Raw genomic sequence first — 21,912 nt, 5'->3', positions numbered from 1 at the left:
GTTTTTAAAACCGGAACCGGTGATCGGACCGGTCCACCTAATGAACCAGTTTATCGACCGGAACCGGTCTAACCGGGACTGGTTTGGTCTAAACGAACCGGTTTTAAAAAAATATATTAAATAATAAATTTATAATGAAACAAAACTATTTTTAAGATGTAAAACCATGATTCCAAGCCAATAGAGACAAAATATGCAAAGTTTGCTCATTTATATACCATGTAAAGGTGAATATATCAAAATGGCACTGAGTGCAATACATATCATCGACAAAATAGCAAAATACATAAGAAATGAGGCTCTAAATGGCCTATAAAGTCCAAAAACAATGTTGCAAGCTATGAGGCCATTGGCCTACTACAAGTCTACAGTGTACACATGATCAATCATCAAGTTCATCACCACTACTAGACACAGGATCATCATCAGGAGCTACATAGACATCATTTGGTTCAGAGTCTGAGGATGCCTCAGCCTGATCTACAACCTCAGCATCAATGCCACCAATGACAATAGAAGTGGACCTAATGGAAGCACGAGTTTGTCGACCTGCATGACTAGTGCCTTCCATTGGTTCTTTGCCTTTCCTTGATGCCGCTACTGATCCTGGTTCTGATGCCACCACATAATCTGCTTCATCCCCCCCTAAAGCCATGTCGATATCAAAATCAGCGTCAAACACAGGTTCTTCAGTCTCCTCCACCCATTCTGATGTTGGATCAATATCGTCCAACACAATGGGATCTAGATCGGGAGTTTTGCTCATCATTTGGAGCTCCGATTGCATTTATTGTTTACCCCCAAACCATGAAATCCTGAAAACCATTAAGTCTGCTGAATTTTGAGTGAAATCTAAAATTCTAGTTTCTCCATATGAAATCCAATGAGGTCGAAACCACTCTCAAACATCCTGAGTCATTTCATGGTAATGTTAAAAATTTAAGTAAAAGGATGAAAATGAAAATTAAAGGAAATGTCACTTTTACTTTAAGAATTTAACATTACCATTTATTGCCAACATTGTTAGGGTTGAAACACCCTTAGTTTCCCCCCAAAAACCCTAAAACACAGTCAGAAATATGCTTTTTTAACTTTACGGTGGGCGTGCCTAAAACCGGCCGGTTTAGGACAAAACCGGCCGGTTCCGTCCTAAACCGGCCGGTTTTCACCGGTTAGGGCAAAAAAATGGAGAAATGGGCATTCAAACCGGGTTTTTTGGCCGGTTTAGACCGGCTGGCTTGCTAACCGGCCGGTTAGACCGGTAACTGGTTTTTAAAAACGGTTTTTAAAACATTGATTAATACACATTAATATTTTAGTTTCCCTAAGTTTAGACTTAGGGACTCCATTAAAATATTAATTATTTTAATATCTCTTGATCTGTTTAGAATCTGCCCAAACCCTTTTTGGGTATTGGAGATCTCATGTGCCCTAACCTCTCCACCAAATTTCGTGGCTAGAGCACATCCGATGCTACCCCAAATCAACAATGCAAGTGTCCCATGCGCTTGTGCCAAAGTTCACCTACATTTGCACATTCTGCCTTGCTGCTCAAGGTTGCATCAATCTCTACATGCAACTTGTAGAGATTTTTCACCCTCACACCTATCAACTTCTTACATTTAAAAGCCAAATGCTGGAGGTAAGCCTTACCTTCGCTGAAGATGACATCATATCCTTTATCCTCAAGGATAGCTACTGAAACCAAGTTCTTCTTCCGCCCTGGAACATAGAGAACGTTTTTGAGATGAAGAGTATTACTTGAATCCCTCTCAAAGCTGACATTACCAACTGCCTTGGTAGCATACTTGCCATTATCTCCAAGCTCAATATTCACTTGCATATCCTTCTCATCTAGCTTGCTGAAATACTCCCTGTTCCTAGTCATATGGAAAGAGGCTCTTGAATCAATATACCACTTACTGCTCCTTATTGAACTTGCCATGCAAGCTATCAATGAGAAATCCTTCTCAAACTGAGAGGCAACTCATCTACCTCAACTGATGCAACTACTTGCTCCTTATTCGACCCCTTTTTCTTTCGGTTAGTACACTTAGAGGCATAGTGTCCAAAAGTATGATAATGAAAGAAGTTGATCTTACTCAAATAAGTCTTCTTCTTGTCACCCTTTTGACTGTTCTCGCCCTTCACCTTGACTTTCTTGCCTTTGACTTTACTTGCAAGAGCAAATTTTTCCTCCTCCTTCTCAACCTTGGAACCCTTGCCACTGCTGCTAGAAGTCCCCACTAGTTTGAATCTTAGCTCCTCCTGGATGAAGTCTGATGCAGGAGCATCTTGCTCAGAATATTTATCGTTCATTTGGTTGATCTAGGGGGTGATGTTTTTAGTTATTTTTAAGAATCTTGTATAAATTGAGTGGAAATCTATGTGTGAGGCTTTCAGTTGTGAAATATTCTCAACTATGTGAGAATATCAGGGATAATCAATGTGTGTAGAGCTCGTAGAAATCTAAGGGATTACGAGATCCTTGAATAGGAATTAGTTGAGTGATTTATGGATTTAGAATAATCGATAACTATGTACTTATTTCTATAAATGTAAGCCTGCAAGGAGTGAGATATAGTTTTGAGATAGAGTGGTAGAGAAAGCTAAGTAGAAGAGAGAATAGATCAGAGCACGAGATGTTCTATACATATATGTAAATACTGTTATGAATGAAAGGAGTGTTGTGTACAAAGCTTGTTTTTGCGTGATTTTATTATGTGATTGGATCCTTTAATCGTAGGCTGAATCCTCTGTTAAATACTAGTTTTTGTTGATCGCTGATTGAATGCAGACAAAGATTGAATGAAGAAATGAATCATCATTGATCACAGGATGGATCAATGATGATCTATTACGAGAAGATCGACGATGTTCGCTGGTGAATGCGCACGCAACTTAACACAGGAAACAGACCCAAAACGTTATAAGATCAAGTTAGTTGATAAATTCGTGGAGAAACACCGAAGAAGATCTGAGTCGTCCAATCAACAGATCGACAGATCTACGGTCATCGCGTGCTAATAAGCGCGGATGATATTTCCAAAATCGGACGCGATTGTTTATAAAACTGAGTTAATAGCTCAGTTAATCTGGACCGTCCGTTTAAAGGAGTCAGATCTGATGGTAGTCGCGTCGGAAAATGCACGGAGTTTAATATAAATTTCGGACCTAATGAGTTATCAACTGTGGTTTAATCTAGTTGGATTCTGGATTGAGCGTAACCGTTCATTGTGAAGGTACGCGATCCGACGGTGATCGCGTGGTGAAGTTGTGCGTGGTTTAATTTAATTTCCGGACCTGAGAAGTTATGAACTGACATTTTATTTCCTTTCGGTTCCGTGGAAATTTGGGTTTTTGCCATATCCGAGTAAATAAGGAATTATGCTATTTTAGTAGAATTTCTAAATTGAAGGGTTTGAACGAGATTTGAAATTGTTTTGAGTTCCGATTAAGCGATCGGGGTTAATAGTAATTAAACAGAGGTTTAATTAATTTAAAATTCCAATTTTCTGTGTCAGCGCAGTTTCACCCCATCAAAGTCACTCCATAGGCGTTCCCATTCCGACAACTTATCTTGTCTAGTAATGCTTTGGACAAAAGTATGCAATCTTTGCTAAACCCATTCAGAGCCACACTCACTAGCTCCGTGTCCATGGGCTTCTCTCCAACAACTACTAGCTCATCACGGACCTCCTGAATTCTTGTGAGATAGGCGGTTACACTCTCAACCTTCTGCATCTTGATTGTCGTCAACTTCTCTTTGAGGACCATCTTCCAGTTCTCAGAAGAGTTTTGGTAGAGTTTGATTAAGGCATCCCACATGTCCTTAGCTGTATCTTTACTTGCAACATGAGGGACTACATGATCCCAAAGTCCATCCAAGGTCATCCTTTTGGCCTTGGCCATCTACCTTTGGAAGAGCCTCAACTCATCTGGATCTGAAGGTTCTGCAACACCTTGCTCAACAAATTCTTTCAGATCAAACTCGTCCAACAAAAACAATATGCGGACCTTCCAAACACCAAAATTGGAAGAGCCATCTAGTCTATCTTTTTCTCTCAATCCCAATCCTGTGCGAGTTGTCATCTTGAAGACTATTTGTTGATCGATTCCTATTCACAACTCTGATACGATGTAGATTTTCCACGAAATTCTAATATGCTAGATGAAATTTTTCTTTTCACATAGACACAAAATTTCTCTACCAAATAGCAGTGGAATAAAACAAAAATAATTGCACAAAATTCACACAATAGACAACATAATTTTCTAGTGAACCCAACTGGGAAAACCCTCATTTGCTTTGGGATTTTATTGATGAAAACTGAGCAATAGATCTCTTACAAATAACCCTGCTTCAATAGAGAATACAATCTGATCTCTCAGCCTTAGTCTAGGCTTGAAACAACCTGCAAGATGCTGATCTTCTTCCTCCTGCTATGCGCACTAGATGCTCCTATTTCCTAGCGCAAATCCTTAGGAAATAGGCCCCTATTTCCTAGCGCTGGCTGAGCTCCTATTAAATAGGGATTTCCCCTATTTCTATGCGCACTTCCAAGAAGAAATGCTCTCCACAATAACTCGCACAAGAAACTCTTGGCTCGTTCCTCCACAAGCTCTCTTGCTCACAAACTCGTGCTCAAGAATGATGATAATGAGTGTGCCTTCGATCTCCTTATAAGCAATTCAATTTGGCTATTGTTAGTGAGTTTTCTAAATTAGGAGTTGAACTGGAGCTTTTCTAGTTAACAAAAGTCAACACACTTAGTTAACTAGATCCTCCTAAAATTTAGGAGGCTAACTCCACTTAAACATTCAATTCCCAATTTAACTCACACTAGAAGACAATTAACTTGGTCTTCCACAAACTTGCACTAGTCAAACTGCTTCTTGAACTCGTCCTCATCACTGGAACTCATGCATGATTAAGAAGATCACAAATTTGATTCCTTGAATTAAGGCACAAATCAAGGAATCCATTCCTTCTATACTTTTTTGCATGATATTCAACAATAAAGGATCAAGATCATCCAATAGAGACTAGGGAAATCAATTCTATGGCTATTAGGTCTGCAAAAATAGCTAAGTCACCTGACCCAGGGACACGGGACACGAAAATTTGAGTTCGACACAGGCACGTTGACCCCCCAGAATAGGACATGTAGGACACGTTATATATATATATATATATATATATATATTAAAAATTAGATATTTATTTTACTAATTCTCATTCATGATACAAATTCAGACGTAGATCTAGATTCTACATTGTAAATTTAAAATTTGTAAATCTTACAAAGTAACACTATGCATACAAATACAATTGCGACAAATTCATCAATGATCCAATAGGAGAAAGACATGAAACTGCAGTTTTCTCATTAAGTCATCAAAATCAAAATGTGTTACATAGGTAGTAGCAATGCCAATGACAAATAGAAATATGCTAATACCAAATACAAAACAACTACAAGTACAAGGCAGTAGGTAGCTCATGAGTCGTCAATCATCATCATCAAAATCAACATCACTGTCATGGTCACCACTTCTCTCCTCTGCTGCATTCTCCTCTGTATCCAATGTCATCTCTGCATCTGCTGGTGTGGAGGATGACCCCTCAACAATATCACCATCACCAAAAGTGTTAGGCTCTAGCACTGGCTCATTAAGATCCAAGTTGACCAATGCCAACTCAACACTGCTGTCCAAACCCATGTCATCAGGAAAGACATCCCACATCTTTGTCTTTCCCTTCAACCACTCATCCCTCTGCCTGTAAATAAGACGAAGGTTGGTGTGCACATACACCATTGTCTCTGCCCTGGACTGCTCAAACCTGCTCTTCTTGACACTATACAAATTCTTTTATGTGCTTTGGCGCTGCAGAGAGTGTGGCTTTGATGACTGCAAGATCACCGTGTTAACCACTAAACAGGTGCTAAACTCCTCAAGCTAGATGAGAAAGGTGGGACTCTATTTCTATTGACCAAGCTTAGGCTTGGAAGTAAATTTATAATTGCAAGAGGCTATTTCTAGAATGCAAGTACAAGAGATGAGTGCTCTTAAGGTGAGATTATTTAGTTACTTAAGTACTCAATTACAATGACCTTCACTTATGAACAACGAAATACTTAAACAATAAACAATCTCAACCACAAGAGAAAGTGCTTAAACTTAACGGTGCCAGAGAATGTGGCAAGTAGAGAATTGCTCAAAGGCAGGATTAATGTTATTTGATACAATTAACAATCTTCAAGATTAGACAACGATCATCAATATGCCAATAAGGTAACATTCACAGGAGATATCCAATGAACAATGAACAATATATCCAATTATCCAACAACAACAATAAGAAACAAGATCTTCAATGACAATTTCATTTGGAGCAATTAGCCAATTAAATACTTATCAACTTGATTAGAGCACTTATGTGTGTGAATGCAAGAGTGCAAATAGATGCCAATGATTCAGAAATGCAATATGGATCAGCCAATAAGCATGTGATTGCAGTAAATAAGAAAATCACCCAATTCCTCAAATAAACACTTATCCAAGATCCACAAGATGTAAGAAACAAAGGCTAAATGAGATTAGATGACTTTCAACCACTTTTATCACCACTGTAAATTTAATATCAGACCTTATGCAGTAAATTCAGACTATGAATTATTATTACATCCTTCACAAAGTGATCAATTATGCATAGAGATGCAAGCCCAATGAGTGCTAGTGACAATACAATGATGAAATATGATTAGCAATGAGTTATTATGCCACTGTTATGAGATTAAATCACTGCTGTAGATGTTTTTATGTGGCTGTAGCAAACATATCAGATCTGAAATAAACCAAACAACCCACAAGAAAACCACTTATATGCACTCAAATTAACTTAGGCTTACTTCTTAATGCACTAGGTGACTTATTGATGAATTTAGGCTTATTTAAAAATGTGTTAGGCCCTTAAATGTACTGCTTTCATAAATTAGAGAAATTAAACTTAGGACAATGATGAAATTAGAGGGTTGGAGAGCAAACCAAGAGACCTTAAGGCCAAGTTGATGGCCAGTTTGATTTCCAATGAGCTTGAGAACCCGCAACCACAAAATTAGCTTTAATATTGCCGCAATACCACAATGTTAGCTCACTCAAATAATGCAAAAATCAGAGATGACTAAATACAACACTAGGGGAAGGGCTAGAAGACTAGGAAACCCCAAGACTAGGGCTAGAAGCCAAAGAAGCGCAGGGATAGGACAAACGGGGCTGGAAAAGAGGGAAAAGAGCAGAGATAAGCCCACAAGGGCTGACGTCAAGCCCTTAGAGGCTGACACAGGGCTAGGAAAGGCCCTAGAAGGGCTGGCGGCTATGGAAAAAGCCCTTTTGGGGCTGCGGCTAAGGCAAAAGGGAGGCTGAGAGGGAGGAGGGCCTCGTAGAGGCCACGACAGGGGTCAAGGAGGAGGGCCGAGGCTGTTTTAGGCCCACGACTAGGGCTTACAAGGGAGGCCGTGGCCTTTTAGGGCCTGCGGCTAGCCAAACCAAAGGCGCTGAGGGGAAAAGAGGGCCAGAAAAAGGTAGACGACTAGGCCTGAGGGCCTAAAAAATTTCGAAACCCTGCAAACAAAATTCTCTCCACAAATTCGCTGCAAAAAAAGGTTGGATGACTTCCTCCTCAGGCTGGAAGTTGAACTTGGAGACTACATCTTGCCTTCCTAGGCCTAAATCTGCGTCAAAAGCCCAACAAAATTTCTCTTGATCAATTTGAAGCTCACCTGCACACATAAATCAAAGAATGGCAAAACCCCAAATATATATACAAAATATAACACCCCAAGAGCTGCAAAACAAATGGGTTAGAAATAATTTTCAAATTATTTACAAATATATAATATTTACAAATTTTTTTTTTTTGGAGAAATAATTTTGGATAAATAACAATGGATGAGCAAATTTCGAAAAATAAATATTGGCCAAAACCCTCCTGCAAAATCAAATACCATAAAGAAATCTTAGAGTCCAAACATAGTCAACTCTTCCCCACTGTCTGTGAACTTGGAGCCCAAGGGCTAGTGTATTTGTAAATATATATAATATACTAAAGAAAATTGTTAGATCATATGGTGAATTAAATCACCTAAGATGGCATGTACCAATAGAATGTTCTTATCACCAACAAATGAAATAACAATTATTAGCAATGTTTAGCACAATATAGGATCACACATAGCTAACACATACCACAGATCAGTGGAAGAAAAACACCATGAACTGAACCCCAAAGTCTTTCTATTATGATACAAAATGTTCCCAGCAGAGCAACAACTCAATACCAACGTTCAAGAATTACATCATCCAAAGATATTCAATAGAAGCAAAATGACTTCTTTATATAGAGAAACCCCTCCAAGTGGAAAATAATGGCTAGTTGGCTTGATCCCCATCAAAATAATCTCAACTGTTGAAAATAACTTGATCATCTTTTAATCTCCATCGTCAAATTTTTAATTTTGAGGAAAAATTCGAATTTTTCTTAGAACCCCCTTTTATTTAATAAAAAAATTAATATTTTGGATTGATTTTCTAAAAAATTTGACTCCGACTTAACCCCCAAGGTCCAAGGGCTCAATTTTTCTTAAAATATCCATTTTTGCCTTGGTGGGGGACCTCCAAAAATTGACTTTCCTTTGACCACGAATTTTTGATTATTTTCCACTTGGAGAGAAATTAATCTCTATAATTATTTTTTTACTCAAAATTAATTAATTTTCTGGCTTTAGATTTAATTTATTTTTTCCAGAAAAATTAATTAATTGACATTAGAGGGGATTGATTATTTTTTCCACCTTCAAATATTTTAGCCATGGTGTCTAAATATGAGGGACCATACACTAAAATATTTTTTACATCAAATAATTACAATAAAAACCTTAAAAGGGGAAAACACATTTAGATATAGACCCCCAATAATTTACCCAATTCTGCGATACAATATGATGTAGTATAGACCAAGTGGGTTTGTAATAAAATAATTTAGCCAAATGTGCTTAAATTATTCCCAAACACACTTTTACAAAGACTCGATATAACATTAGGACTCACCTAAGACCTTGTCAAGAGATTCCACCTTAGCTTTGGGGTTTAAGCTGGAAGAAAAATTCTGCCGATTATCCGTGTTTAGAAACACACATAATGCGGTGAGATTAAAAAACTTCCTAGGATGAAATCCGTTGCCAAAATCAAAGGCTTACCTAGTAGTTACATAATTAAATGATCATACTAGCATCATTTACAATATAACTTGTAGAAATTGGGTTTATAGTGATATGATGGTGCTGGCTGATGACCTTGAATTCTGAGAAAATTTCTTCATGTCTTTGCATTCTGCTTCCTTGGACTGTTGACAAAGTGTGGTCAATAAGAACTAAGAAGGCCTCAAAACCCTAGCTCATCCAAAGAAGGGTTCCACACTTGAAGTTGGGAAACTTACACATTTTACAATCATCATCTCAAGGAAAAGAAAGACCTCAAGGACCCTACCTCCACTCAAAGAAGACTACACATTTGATGCATCTTGAAGTCTCCATTTCAAGGAAGTATTGCCATCACCATCAAAGGAATCAAGTTGTTCTCCCTCTATTTGAATCAAGAATCTCATCACAAGCATATTTGAAGAAGGACATCTCTAGAAGAAGCATTGTCATCTTCAAGGAAGCAAACATCATCATCAAGGCATCAAGTTGAAGATATCACCATCAAAGGAGCATCTTCACTTGACAAGTATCCTTATATCTATCACTGAATCTACTGTCAAAATGACTTCATTCTGCAAGGAGAGCAATAAATTGATTGGGTCATCAAATTTCCTTGGAGAAGAGGACAAATTTGATCCTCATAGAAAATGAAGTCATTGGACATGTTAAGGGTTTAATTGTCGAACTGCCAAAGGAAGAAGTTCAAGCTCTAGCAAAGTATATGAAGGGGGAAATAAGGGCTCAAAGAATCCTTATAGAATCAATCAAGGATTCTCTCATCCCTTATGTAGCAAAACTAGAGAAGTCAAAAGACATCTATGACAAGCTGGTAGAATTATTCTCCGTAAGCACTGCAGGAGAAGTAACATATTTTAGAATTGAGCTATATAAGATGAAGGTATCAAAGGATTAAGGGATAACCTCTTATCTTATGAGGGTGTCACAAATACGAGACCAACTACAAGAGTTGGAGGAAATAATGTCTGACAAAGAGATGACCACCGTGGTGTTCAATGCACTACTTGATGAATGGGGCAACTTTGTATCAAGCATCTATGGAAAAAAGGAAGCCACCCCATTCAGTGAACTTTGGTCATTGTGTAAGATTGAAGAAACCAAGTTGAAGGAAAAAAGCGATGTAGGACCAAATGAACAAGTTCAAGCATTTGTTGCCATGGCTAGAAGAAAAAGAAAATTTGGGAAGTTTTTGTCCTCAGAAAAGGAAGAAGATTGATATGTCAAAGATCCAATGCTATTGCTTCCTGGAATATGGGCATTTCAAGAGAGATTGTCCGAAACTCAAAAAGGACAACAAGAAAAGGAAAGAAAGAAATGAAGTCCATGTCACTAGCGAAGTGGAAGAATCTGAAAAGAAGAAATCAAAGAAAGAGGAAGTAAAAGATCTCTACTATGACTGAGATAATCTCCTTCACTTAGCTCTTTTCAATTTTGTCAAAGATAGCTATCATGGTAGGAAGCATTGTAAGTATGATAAGATGCATCATATTAGAAAATGTCATCATAGTAGAAGCTTACAAAGCTTATAACATCATTATAGAAGCTTGAAAGGATAGCTGAAGTAGAAGTCTACATGCTTGTAGCAGTCATCATAGAAAGGAAGTAGCTCATAGTAACCTCATTGAAAACATAGGTAGTATATACGGTTAGAAGAAAGCCATCTAGCATCATAGAATATAGAAAGAATTCATCATACATCATCATCATTAGGAAAGAGCATTTGCAGGATGAGGGTAATTAAGATCCTCCGTTGGAATCTTCATTAGAAGGTTCACCTCTACTTGGAAGAAGCAAGTGGCTTGCTGATCATTCCACCTTGTGTGGGATCTATGGTTTAGAAAGATGATGGTGTTAGTTTTTGTAGCATCAGATGTGTTCTAGCGACGAAATTTTATGGAGAGGCTAGAATACATGAGATCTCCAAAACCCAGAAATCATTTCTAGAAATTCCACCTAGAGATGACTTAATTAGATTATTAGTTGTTTTTTAAATATTTCCTAAGTCTAAACTTAGGGAATATGACTAATTAATTATAATTAATTAAGTTATGGTGTGAATCTTCTAGAAACTCATACGGATCGACTTCTAGCTAATCCTAGCCATAGATTAAGATCTAATACTGGCCATTGAAGTCTCAATAGAGGGTTATAAGTGTTGATTTTTGGTAGCGTCGGATGTGCCCTAGCTTCGATTTGTGGAGGGGCTAAAACACATGAGATCTCCAAGACCCAGAAATCGTATGGTGAAATTCCGCTCGGTTTGTGTTTTATTAAAATAATTAATATTTTTAATGGGTATTAATAAAAACATGGGTGAGAAGCTTCTAAGAGACGAGGATCAAGTATGTTTTAATCTTAGCCGTTGATTAGGGACTTAATCTCGACCGTTGATTCATCAACAGGAAAAGTATAAGAGGAGGCTTGAGGGTTAGTTGGAGATACACCAAGTTGATCAAATCAGTTCGATTTTTCTGGGGCGTGGTTTGCTGAGAAAATCAAACTAGTGATCTGAGTTGCAGTGAGAGGGGCAGAAGCAGAGATTTGGATCGGAAAGGAGTTCCGAGCCAAAGAGTACTGAGTAGAGAGGCAACAGTAGCATCAGAGAGGCAGCGCAGAGGCCTACGCAGCCCAGGAAGGGGCTCACGCAGTGCTGACGCAGGCCAAGAGGGTCTCTTGCAATGGTAGTGCAGGATATTCGTTAGAAGTTCGAGATTTTGCTGGAGAAGCGAGGTTCTGAGCCGGGAGGGCTGAACAACAGTCTTCTTCCAACAAATCGATCCAGCAGAATGGGTGATGCAGTCTCTTAGAGGCAAGACACTGGCCCAAGTAGGGATTGCGCTGGGATTTCGCAGTGTTTGTCGAAGTCAGGCCACTTAGTGGATTAGTTGTGACTTGGAGAACGAAGTAAACCCTCGTATGTATTTCTTGCTGCTGAGATTTCTCTGAAAGGTTAGTTGGTGTGAGAGGCAACCGTTGTACTCAGATTCTGCTTGCTTAATAATACAAACCCTCTATCTGCTGCACTGGTTTTCCCAAGTTGGGTTTTTCCGGGGACGTGTTGTCCAAAAATAATGACGTCCCTGGTGTGTTTGTCTCATATTTGTTTCAGTTTATGATCTATATGTTAGTGTAGTCTGCAATAGTGTTTTTCGTCATTGTTTATAAATTAAATAACATGTTGAATGTAATAACAAGTAGGAGATGATAAACCAGTGATTGTAGTAGGATTTCTGATGTGTAGATTCAGAAATTTTCACATGGTATCAGAGCATTGCAGATCATAGGACACTGAAGACATCAACCAGGAGATCCAGTGAATTTGCTACAAAGAAGCAACTGTCCCGAGTGACAACGCTGTTTTAGAGGCGGAGGAGCAGCTGAAGGAGTGACGTAGAGCCAGAGAAGTGACGCAGAGGCTCACGCAGTGCCTGCGTCAGCATTTCGAGCCTGTAGAGGGTGACACAGTACCCGAGAGGAGCTCACGCAGTGACTGTGTCAGCTCTCTGGGCCAGCGCAGAGCTTGAGAGGCTCAAATCAGTCAGTTGTCGGGGCTGGAGGAGCAGTGCAGATTCGATCTGAGGAGCTAGTGGGATGCTGTTGCTGTTGGTGCAGAACAATGTCTGAGGAGACAAAGCCGAGGTAGAGGGAGTCACTGCCTTAGCAGATTTCTTGCCAAAGAAATCTAGATCCGGGTTGCTGAGCAACAGCAAAGGAGGATTAGAGAGGAGTGATTCGACATTTGGCGGGAGGATTTATATGAAGGAAATCAGGACTCAGAGGGAGTCTAGAGGAGCTTGTTCCTTAGAGGATTTCTAGCGCCGAAGAAATCCAGATCCGAGTCTTGCTGGAGTAGCAGCAGGAGAGGGAGAAGAGAACCAGTCCTACATTTGTTTGAGCAGAGATGGCAGTCAATGGATTGAGGGATCAGGATAGATTGGATGGAGCATCCAACTTTGTCATCTGGAAGGCCAAGATCCTGGCAGTCTTGGACAAGAATCGCATCAAGGATTATGCCTTGAAAGTGGTGGCTGTACCGGTCGACGCTGATCCTCTCAAGAAATATGAGGAGGCTCAAGCGAAGGCTAAATGCATGATTCTAGACGGGGTCAAAGATCATGTGGTCCCACACATTGCTGAGAAGGAAACAACAAGGGAGATGTGGGAGACGTTGACCACCTTGTACCAGGGGACTTCCGTTCAACGGAAGATGCTATTGGAGAATCAGCTGAGACAGTACCAGATGCAGAAGGGAGAAGAGATCGATCCCTTCCTCCTCAGGTTACAAGGGATTCGAGACCAACTGACTTCTGTGGGGTCTACACCAAATCCTGAGTTCACAGTCAGGATTGCTCTGAATGCAGTTACCGAAGACTGGGAGACATTTGTCTAGAGTATCTTGGGCAGAGCTTCTCTCCCCAGTTGGGAGGAGATGTGGGCAACTCTTCGACAGGAAGAGATCAGGATACTGACCAAGGCAGGGAGTAGCGACAAAGGAGTCAGAGTTAAGAAGGAGGAGGAGGAGGATGCAACTCTCGCATCATCAGGACAACCAGGGCAGCAAAAGAGGAAAAAGAAAGACATAACCAAAGTCAGATGCTTCAGGTGTGGGGAACTGGGACATTTCACCACTTAGTGCCCTCGGAAGAAGGGCAAGGAAGAGAAATCTGACTCAAAGGCTGCTCCAACGAAAGCTGACGAGGAGGATGATGACGAGGATTGTGCCATGAGAGCTCATGCACCTCTGGAGAAGTGTTGGGGCGACATTGAGTTGTAGTCAGGAGGACTACACGAAAGGGGCAGGATCCTTGAGGTGCCGAAACTCTTGGATCACATACGACTATGGGAGCCCTTAACAATAGTAGTGGAATGACGGGAGTCAGTTGGTGCGAGGAATGATGGAGCAACAGTGGCAGAGCTAGAGTGCTAGAGTCTGAAGCAGCGCAGTGGAGGTTGCAGCAGTGCGAGAGGCACAAAGCAGATTGCAGCAGAGGGTCAACACAAATTAGCAACAAAGGTAGCTTTAGCATCACGGGGTATCCAAACTGACTAGCATGTCAAATTTTGGGTGACTTTTTCAGTTGCCTACTTCTTAGCAATTGAGTTGCAGTGTAACAGTTAATAGTGGCAGTGCTATGGGCAGCATGATGCAACATATTAAGAGGGAGCTGCAGTACAAATGTAGCAGTGACAAGTGACAGTGTCATGGGTAGCAGTATAAGATGCAACAATGCAGTGGATGAAGGGCAGCAGGCCAAGCATCAACAACACAAAGTACTGATTTCTTGGATCAGTGTGATGCTTCTATTGGGACGTATTGCTAGAGCACATTCCTCACTAAGAGAGAGTGTTGGTTTTGGGTAGCATCGGATGTGCTCTAGCTCCGATATTTTGTGGAGGGGCTAGAATACATGAGATTTCCAAGACCCAGAAATCATTTGGTGAAATTTCGTCCTGTTTGTGTTTTATTAAAATAATTAATATTTTTAATGGGGTTCCTAAGTCTAAACTTAGGAAAATAAAAATATTAATGGGTATTAATAAAAATATGGGTGAGAAGCTTCTAAGAGACGAGGATCAAGTTTATTTTAATCTTAGTCATTGATTAGGGACTTAATCTCGGTCGTTTATTCATCAACAGGAAAAGTCAAAGAGGAGGCTTAAGGGTCAGTTAGAGATACACAAAGTTGATCAAATCGGTTCGACTTTTTTGGGGTGTGGTTTGCTGAGAAAATCGAACTAGTGATCTGAGTTGCAGTGAGAGGGGCAGAAGTAGAAATTTGGATCAGAAATGAGTTCCGAGCCAAAGAGTACCGAGCAGAGAGGCAGTAGTAGCATCGGAGAGGCAGCGCAGAGGCCTACACAGCCTAGGAAGGGGCCTACCCAGAAATTATTTTGGGAAATTCCACTCGGAGACAGTTTTATTAAAATAATTAATTATTTTTAATGGGACCCTAAGTCTAAACTTAGGAAATTAAAATAATTAAAGGGTATTAATCTAACTGTGGGTGAAACTTCTAGAAGAAGACAAAGATCGAGTCCAAATGATCTGAGCCATTGATTAGAATCTAATTTGGGCCGTTGGTTCTCAACTGGAGGATTATAAGGACTTCAATGGGCATTTGGAAAACACACCAGGCAGATACTCAATTACCCGAGTAAAATCGATTTTCTCACTAGTCGAAGTTCGGCAAGAGGAAATCGATTCAGAGGGAGAGTTGCAGGTGAGGAGGAGAGAGAGGGTAGCAGCATCAGTCGGGAGTGCAAGAGCAGAAGACGCAGAGCAGAGAAGGGACAACGCAAAGGCTGTGATGCAAAGGGACAGCGCAGAGGCTGACGCTGGGACTGCACAGTCCTCATGCAGAAGCTGACGTAGTGAGGCACAGAGGAGGCAGTAGGTCCTTGCCTAGATCATAATCTCGCCAGGAAGTGTGAGAGAACTGCCAGTAAATTTCTCATAGAGATTCCTCATCTATTTTGTTGGTTGTATCTTGTACATCAGATTTTTGTTGAAGATTAATAAAGAAACCCTCATCTGTTGCACCGGTTTTCCTGTATTGGGTTTTTCCGGGGGCAATTGTCCAAAAATAACTGTCATTGTGATTATACTTGTGTTAGTATTTTTCCTCGCATTTACTTTCCGTAGTATTTTAATTATGAAGGCTGTTGTAGAATTTATTTCAATATTTGCCGTAGAAACATTGTAAATAACCTATTTCTGAATTAATAAGTAGAAGAAATAATATGAGTCACTGCAGCTGGATTTCTATCTAGAAATTTTCACACTGCCTTTATGAATGGAGTCATTGAAGACGAAGTTTATATTGAGCAACCTCAAAGCTTTGAGATTCATGATAGAGAGACATATGTTTGCAAATTGAAGAAAACCTTGTATGGGTTGAAGTGGGCTCCTCGAGCATGGTATTGTCGCATTGATAGCTATTTGTTGAGCCTTGGTTTCAAAAAGAGCGATGCTGATTCGAATTTGTACTTCAAAGTTGTTGAAGGTGAGCCCTTGATTTTGCTACTGTATAGATGATTTGTTTTTGACAAGGGCTGAAGTTCTTATTGTCCAGTGTAAGAGAGAGTTGATTTCTGAATTTGAGATGAAGCATCTTGGTCTTATGCATTACTTTTTGGGATTGGAAATTTGGCATGATGGATTGCAAGTCCATGGACACTCCTATGGTGACAAATTTGAAGAAGATATGTGACTATGATTTTGATTTGATTGATCCCTCTATGTATCGCAAATTGATTGGCTCATTGAACTATCTTGTGAACACTAGACCTGATATTTGCTATGCTGTGAACACGTTGAGCCAATTCTTGGTTGAACCTTGACATGTGCATTGGGTTGCAATGAAACATATATTGAGAAATCTGTGGGGCACCATTGACTATGGTTTGAGATATGTATCTAATGGAAAATGGCAGCTGCATGGTTTTACTGATGCTGATTGGGCTAGAAGCTTTGATGATAGAAAGAACACCTCTGGTTTCTGTTTTAGCTTGGGCTTTGCTATGATTTCATGGTCTAGTAAGAAGCAGACTTTTCTTTCTCTTACTACGGCTAAGGCTAAGTATATCACTGCTTGTTCAACAAGTTGTGAAGTTGTGTGACTTCGAACGCTGTTTGCTGGCTTGTTTGATCAGGTAAGGGAATCGACCATTGTATATTGTGATAATCAAAGCTGTGTAAATCTTTTTGAGAACTTGGTTTTTCATGATAGGTCGAGGCACATTGAGATCAAGTATCATTACATTCGGAATATTGCCCAAAGAGGAGCTGTGAGGCTTGAGTATGTGCTTACTGATCAACAAGTTGTTGATGTTTTGACGAAACCATTGCCCCGGATGGAGTTTGTTTATTTCAGAGAACAACTTGGAGTTGTTGAGAATCCTTCTCTGGGGGAGAGGGAGCACTGATTGTATAGCATCATGTGATTAACAATCTTCCTTGGGCTTAGCTGAGAGACCATATGGTCAGGAAGATTTTCCCGAATGCTTCCTTGGGTTGTTGACCGAGAAACCAATATGGTTGGTGAGTTTGATGTTTGGTTTTGAGGTTTGAAGTGATTCTTTATGTATTTGACTGAGAGACTATATAGTTGGGGATTGAGATAGGGATTCTTCCCTTGGTTCATGGACCGAGATACCTTGTTTATGGTCGGGGAGATGGACCCTGTGTACTCTCTTGGGTCATTGTGCTTAATTGAGAGACCATTACATATGGTTGGAGAGTTTGGCCTCATTGATTGATCCATTGTTTTAAAGCCAGGTTGGTCTGACTTAGATTTGGCCTGGTTGACTGAGCCAAACCCGTGCTTGAACCAGCTCGGCTAATTATCCGGTTCGGCGGCCGGTCCATTATCGAACCGACCGAGTTGGTCATTGACTTGGCTGGTTCAGCTGAGCCCGACTTAAATTGGCCGACCTGGGTGGCGGGAAAAAACACGGTCTAGGTGGATTTCAAACTCAATTTTTGTTTGTTTGTTTTGTTTTCTTCCTCTAACCCCTCTCCCAAACCTATAAAAATGACCCAACCCCCTCATATTTCCTCACAACTATCTCATTGCATTTGTGAGGAGTTGGAGTTGGTTTTTGGAGCAGCATTGAGGAGGCTACATGTATGTTTTTTTCACTTCTCAAATCTGGAAATTGAAAAGAGTAATTTTTCTAAGAAGAAATGAAGAGTTTTTGTTTTTTGTTTTTTGTTTTTTTTTTTTTTTTTTTTTAATTTTAATTTTAATTTTTTTCAGACTTTTTCCCTTTCATTTCCAATTCCAATTATCAAAAAATGGCTCCTATAGTGAAAGACACTGCTTGGGCATATGCTGAGATGATTGACAATCAAATGTATTGCAAATTTTGTCATAAAAGAATTAAGGGAGGTGGAGGGGACATTCACAGGCTGAAACAACACTTGGCTGGTATTAGAGGCCAAATTGTCCCATTTGCAGCACCAACAGAGCAAATTGCGGAAATTAGGAAGGAGTTGCTAGAAAAAATTGAGAAGTTTGAAGAAGACAAAGCTAGGAAAAAAGCAATAGAGGCTGAAATAGGGAGGAAGAGGAGTCTAAAACACATGATGGCTGCCAACCCCAATTTTGATTATGAGGGCTCTTCATCTATCCCTTGCACTGATGCACCCAACCCCTTTTGCTATGTTACTCCCTCTTTGGAGTCTATTCAAGAAAAAAGTAAGGGTAAAATTAAAAACAAGGCTGGTATCAAAAGTTATTTCTCACCCTTCTCTCCCTCTGATAGTGCGCATGGTCCTCAAGCTAATAGAAGTCAAATCCAACCTATGTTAGATGACCATTGGAAGAAAGAATTGAGTAAGACATCTTTCGGGGAGGAGATGCCTTTGTTACTCCTTATTTCACTGTTAGTACTTCATGTATTTTTGAGGTCCTTGACCTGTTTTTGTTATTATTGGACGCTAATTCCATTTCATTTATCATATGTATTACTTGGAACTTCATTACTGTCCTTGTAAATACATGTTATGAAAGGGGGCTTAGCAAACTAAACTTTCAGGTTGTTTAATTAAAAATCTCATCTGATATATTCTGCACATTTTGCAATTTCTATATTTGGAGTGGTCGATATTTTCAATTTATGAGGATAATAATTTATTAGTATCCAGATTGTGGATATCTTCTGGTTTAGTTATCATGAATTTGTGGATTTGTCAGTACTGTTATATTTGGTTGTTTTGTTAAGATTTTTAATGGGGAAAAATTTTCTAGCAGCCACAACATCTCTTCTATAGGAATGGGCTTCTTGTTTCTAAGGAAGTTGTAGCAGGAACCCATCTTCGGGGGTTTACTAGCATACAGAACCCATTGTTTGGACTTGATTTACCTGAACGGTATGCTCTCAACAATCTTATCTTATTCCTAGAAGCAGTGTTCTGTAGCAATTTCCTTTCTCTCAGTTCTTACATTACAGTTTAGTGTCTACTAGTATCTTTTATTGACTCTAAAGTTAAAATGCATTAGTCAATGAGTCTTTGTCTTTATTATCTCTTAGAATCAACTATTCATTGCTAGATATTAAGTTATATCAACTTTTTCTTTCAATTGAGCCCTCTGCATGTACAGATACCTTATATTTTATTCAAATTCCATACAGAAGTTAGAACATATGGTCACTACTGGAGAGAATATTCAACGGGACTTAGAAAACTTCACCTTCTTCATATCATACAATAGTAACTCAATGAATTTAAGAGAAACCCAGATATTTGCAATGAAAATAGGTAACGAATGCTTTTTTCTAACTAAATTAGAGAGGATGTAGAGATTCTGAAATATACATGCTCAAAACAAATTCAAAAATTTCACTTAGAGATGCCTTGTATTTTATTCAAATTTCATACAGAAGTTAGAACATATGGTTACTATTGGAGAGAATATTCAATGGGACATAGAAAACTTCACCTTCTTCATATCATACAATAGTAACTCAATGAATTTAAGAGAAACCCAGATATTTGCAATGAAAATAGGTAACAAATGATTTTTTTTAATTAAATTAGAGAGGATGCGGGGATTCTGAAAAATACATTCTCAAAACAAATTCAGAAATTTCACCTCAATACTTGAGGTTCCCCAGCTTTCTCTCCTGTTAACTTTCAGCTTTATTGTTGAATTGAATTACATAAGCATATATTTCATTTCTGTACAACCAAAATCATCAGGCAGCCCAAGAAAATGAACACCAAAATAGTGCACTTCATGGGGTGAAGATTCACATCCCGAAGGACTCAATCAATTTTCATGTATCAGACCTGGAAATACTTTATAACAGCGAATTTCTTATGGCCCTAAATCTTCCATTTAGTTCTTTTTTAGGTTGTCAAATTACTTAACAAATCTGCTAACTGTTCATGATGAATCAACATACCAAACAACCTTGGAAACTACTTGTTAACTCTAAGTTGCACAAAACATGGAAACATGTATTACAGTATTAGTTTCAAAAATGGCCCTTGAAACATGACCCCCCAAAATGGGTATGTTGGGGCGAACATGGTATATACAAATTACACTATAATTATAGTATTTTTTGAGTAACATGCTATCTAACAAGTAAAAGCGATACACATAAATAACATTTTAGAAGGAAACACATTTCTATATCAAAATTGAAGAATTTCAACCCCCACTCTGGTTATCAGTTTTCCTTATCACTCCATGCATTTAGTTTTAAATCCAAGCATGATAAAAATTCTAAAATTGGAAATGACAATATTTTTTGAGAACACAAATTTAGAGATTTCACAACCGCTGGAATTGCAAAAATAAAACATAGCAAAATTATGACAGCCACACATAGAAAATAACAGTGATTTTTGGTCAATGTGACCCTAGAAAAACCCCCCTACAACTCTTGGGGAAAACCAGTTTGAGAGCTCTTCTTTATTTCTGAAAATGCTTTTACAGAGAAACTGAAATACACAGTAAAAATTCCAACAACCACAAATTACAACTTATCTCAATTTCTGTGCTTGAGCTTTGCCTTGAAAATCGTGCCAATCAGCAAACTGCCAAAACAGAAATTTTTCCAGTAATAAAACAACATTAAATGTTGTACGGCTTGCCTCGAAAATCATGCCTGGAACTTGCTGTACGGACCGCACAGATTTCAGCAGTATGACTGTCTCGAAAATCGTGCCCAAAACCTGCCTAAAAAATCATGCCCTTGTTGCTGTCCCTCTTTCTCGATTTCTGTGCCTTTCTCCTGCTGTATGGTTTTGCCTTGGCATGCGTGCCAATAAATGCTGCTACCTAGATTTGCTGAAATTGAAATGTCTTCTTGCTGCTCTCTTTCACTTCCTCACTGCTCAGAAATTTTCTCCTTGCTCTCTCTTCTATTTCTCTCAAATGCTCATGAAAGAATGAATTGATCTTTTTCTCTTCTCTTCTCCTTTTACTTTCTAAATGACCTTTTGGGTTACCCTAAGATCTAATGGCTGAAATTCATTTAGATCTAGGGATGAGAATAAATGTGCGTTTAATTCTTATTTTCTATTTTTTAACTCACCCACTTAAATAAAGACCCACTTAGCCTTTTATTTCCATAGTCACTTTTTCATTTTTTAATTCTTCATTGACTTTAATAAAGTCACCTTTAAATTAAAATGTAACTTTACCACTTATAAAGTCACTTTTAAATTAGAATGTAACTTTACGACTTATAAAGTCACTTTTAAATTAAATTGACTTTACCACTTATAAAGTCACTTTAGGAGAAAAGTACAAATAAATTTGGACACTTCTCCCTAGGCCAAAGATCAAAGCCTTAGGGAACCACTTGTTCTCTGGTACTCAAATTTTAACAAAAATTGATAGATGACACATGATGCAAAATCCAAAATTAATCTTTATAGATGAGGTTACATGTCCAAAATCAGACTTTATATTTGAGACCATATGTGTTGAAATAAAACATGAGCTAAAGTCAAATACATTTACATATCATCTCATCTTCGTCATTGTTATGTAAATTAATTAATATTTGTAACGATTAGTTAAAATAGGCAAAAGGGCATGATCACAGATCATGCCCATTCACCAAGAGGCACCCAAGGCAGTATAAAGCCAGGGGCCTCCCACAAATTGTA

At 38.9% G+C, this 21,912-nt stretch overlaps 1 protein-coding gene across 5 annotated transcripts in view; it reads left to right on the top strand.

Moving 5' to 3' along the window:
• Positions 1–21,912, top strand: part of PHYLLO (2-oxoglutarate decarboxylase/hydro-lyase/magnesium ion-binding protein) — a 439,001-nt gene that overhangs the window by 69,108 nt on the left and 347,981 nt on the right. For 4 of the 5 annotated variants that reach the window (XM_089447471.1, XM_089447473.1, XM_089447472.1 and 1 more), the window contains exon 9: positions 19,034–19,155. In XM_089447471.1, the coding sequence (XP_089303597.1) occupies positions 19,034–19,155 (122 nt within the window). The remainder of the gene's footprint in view (positions 1–19,033; positions 19,156–21,912) is intronic. The other variant, XM_089447470.1, reaches the window with a different exon arrangement.

The sequence above is a fragment of the Pinus tabuliformis genome, chromosome X (genome assembly GCF_031772625.1).
Source record: "Pinus tabuliformis cultivar Carrire ecotype Pingquan chromosome X, CPIR1, whole genome shotgun sequence".
Lineage (NCBI taxonomy): Eukaryota > Viridiplantae > Streptophyta > Pinopsida > Pinales > Pinaceae > Pinus > Pinus tabuliformis.
This window is presented reverse-complemented; position numbering and strand designations above follow the sequence as displayed.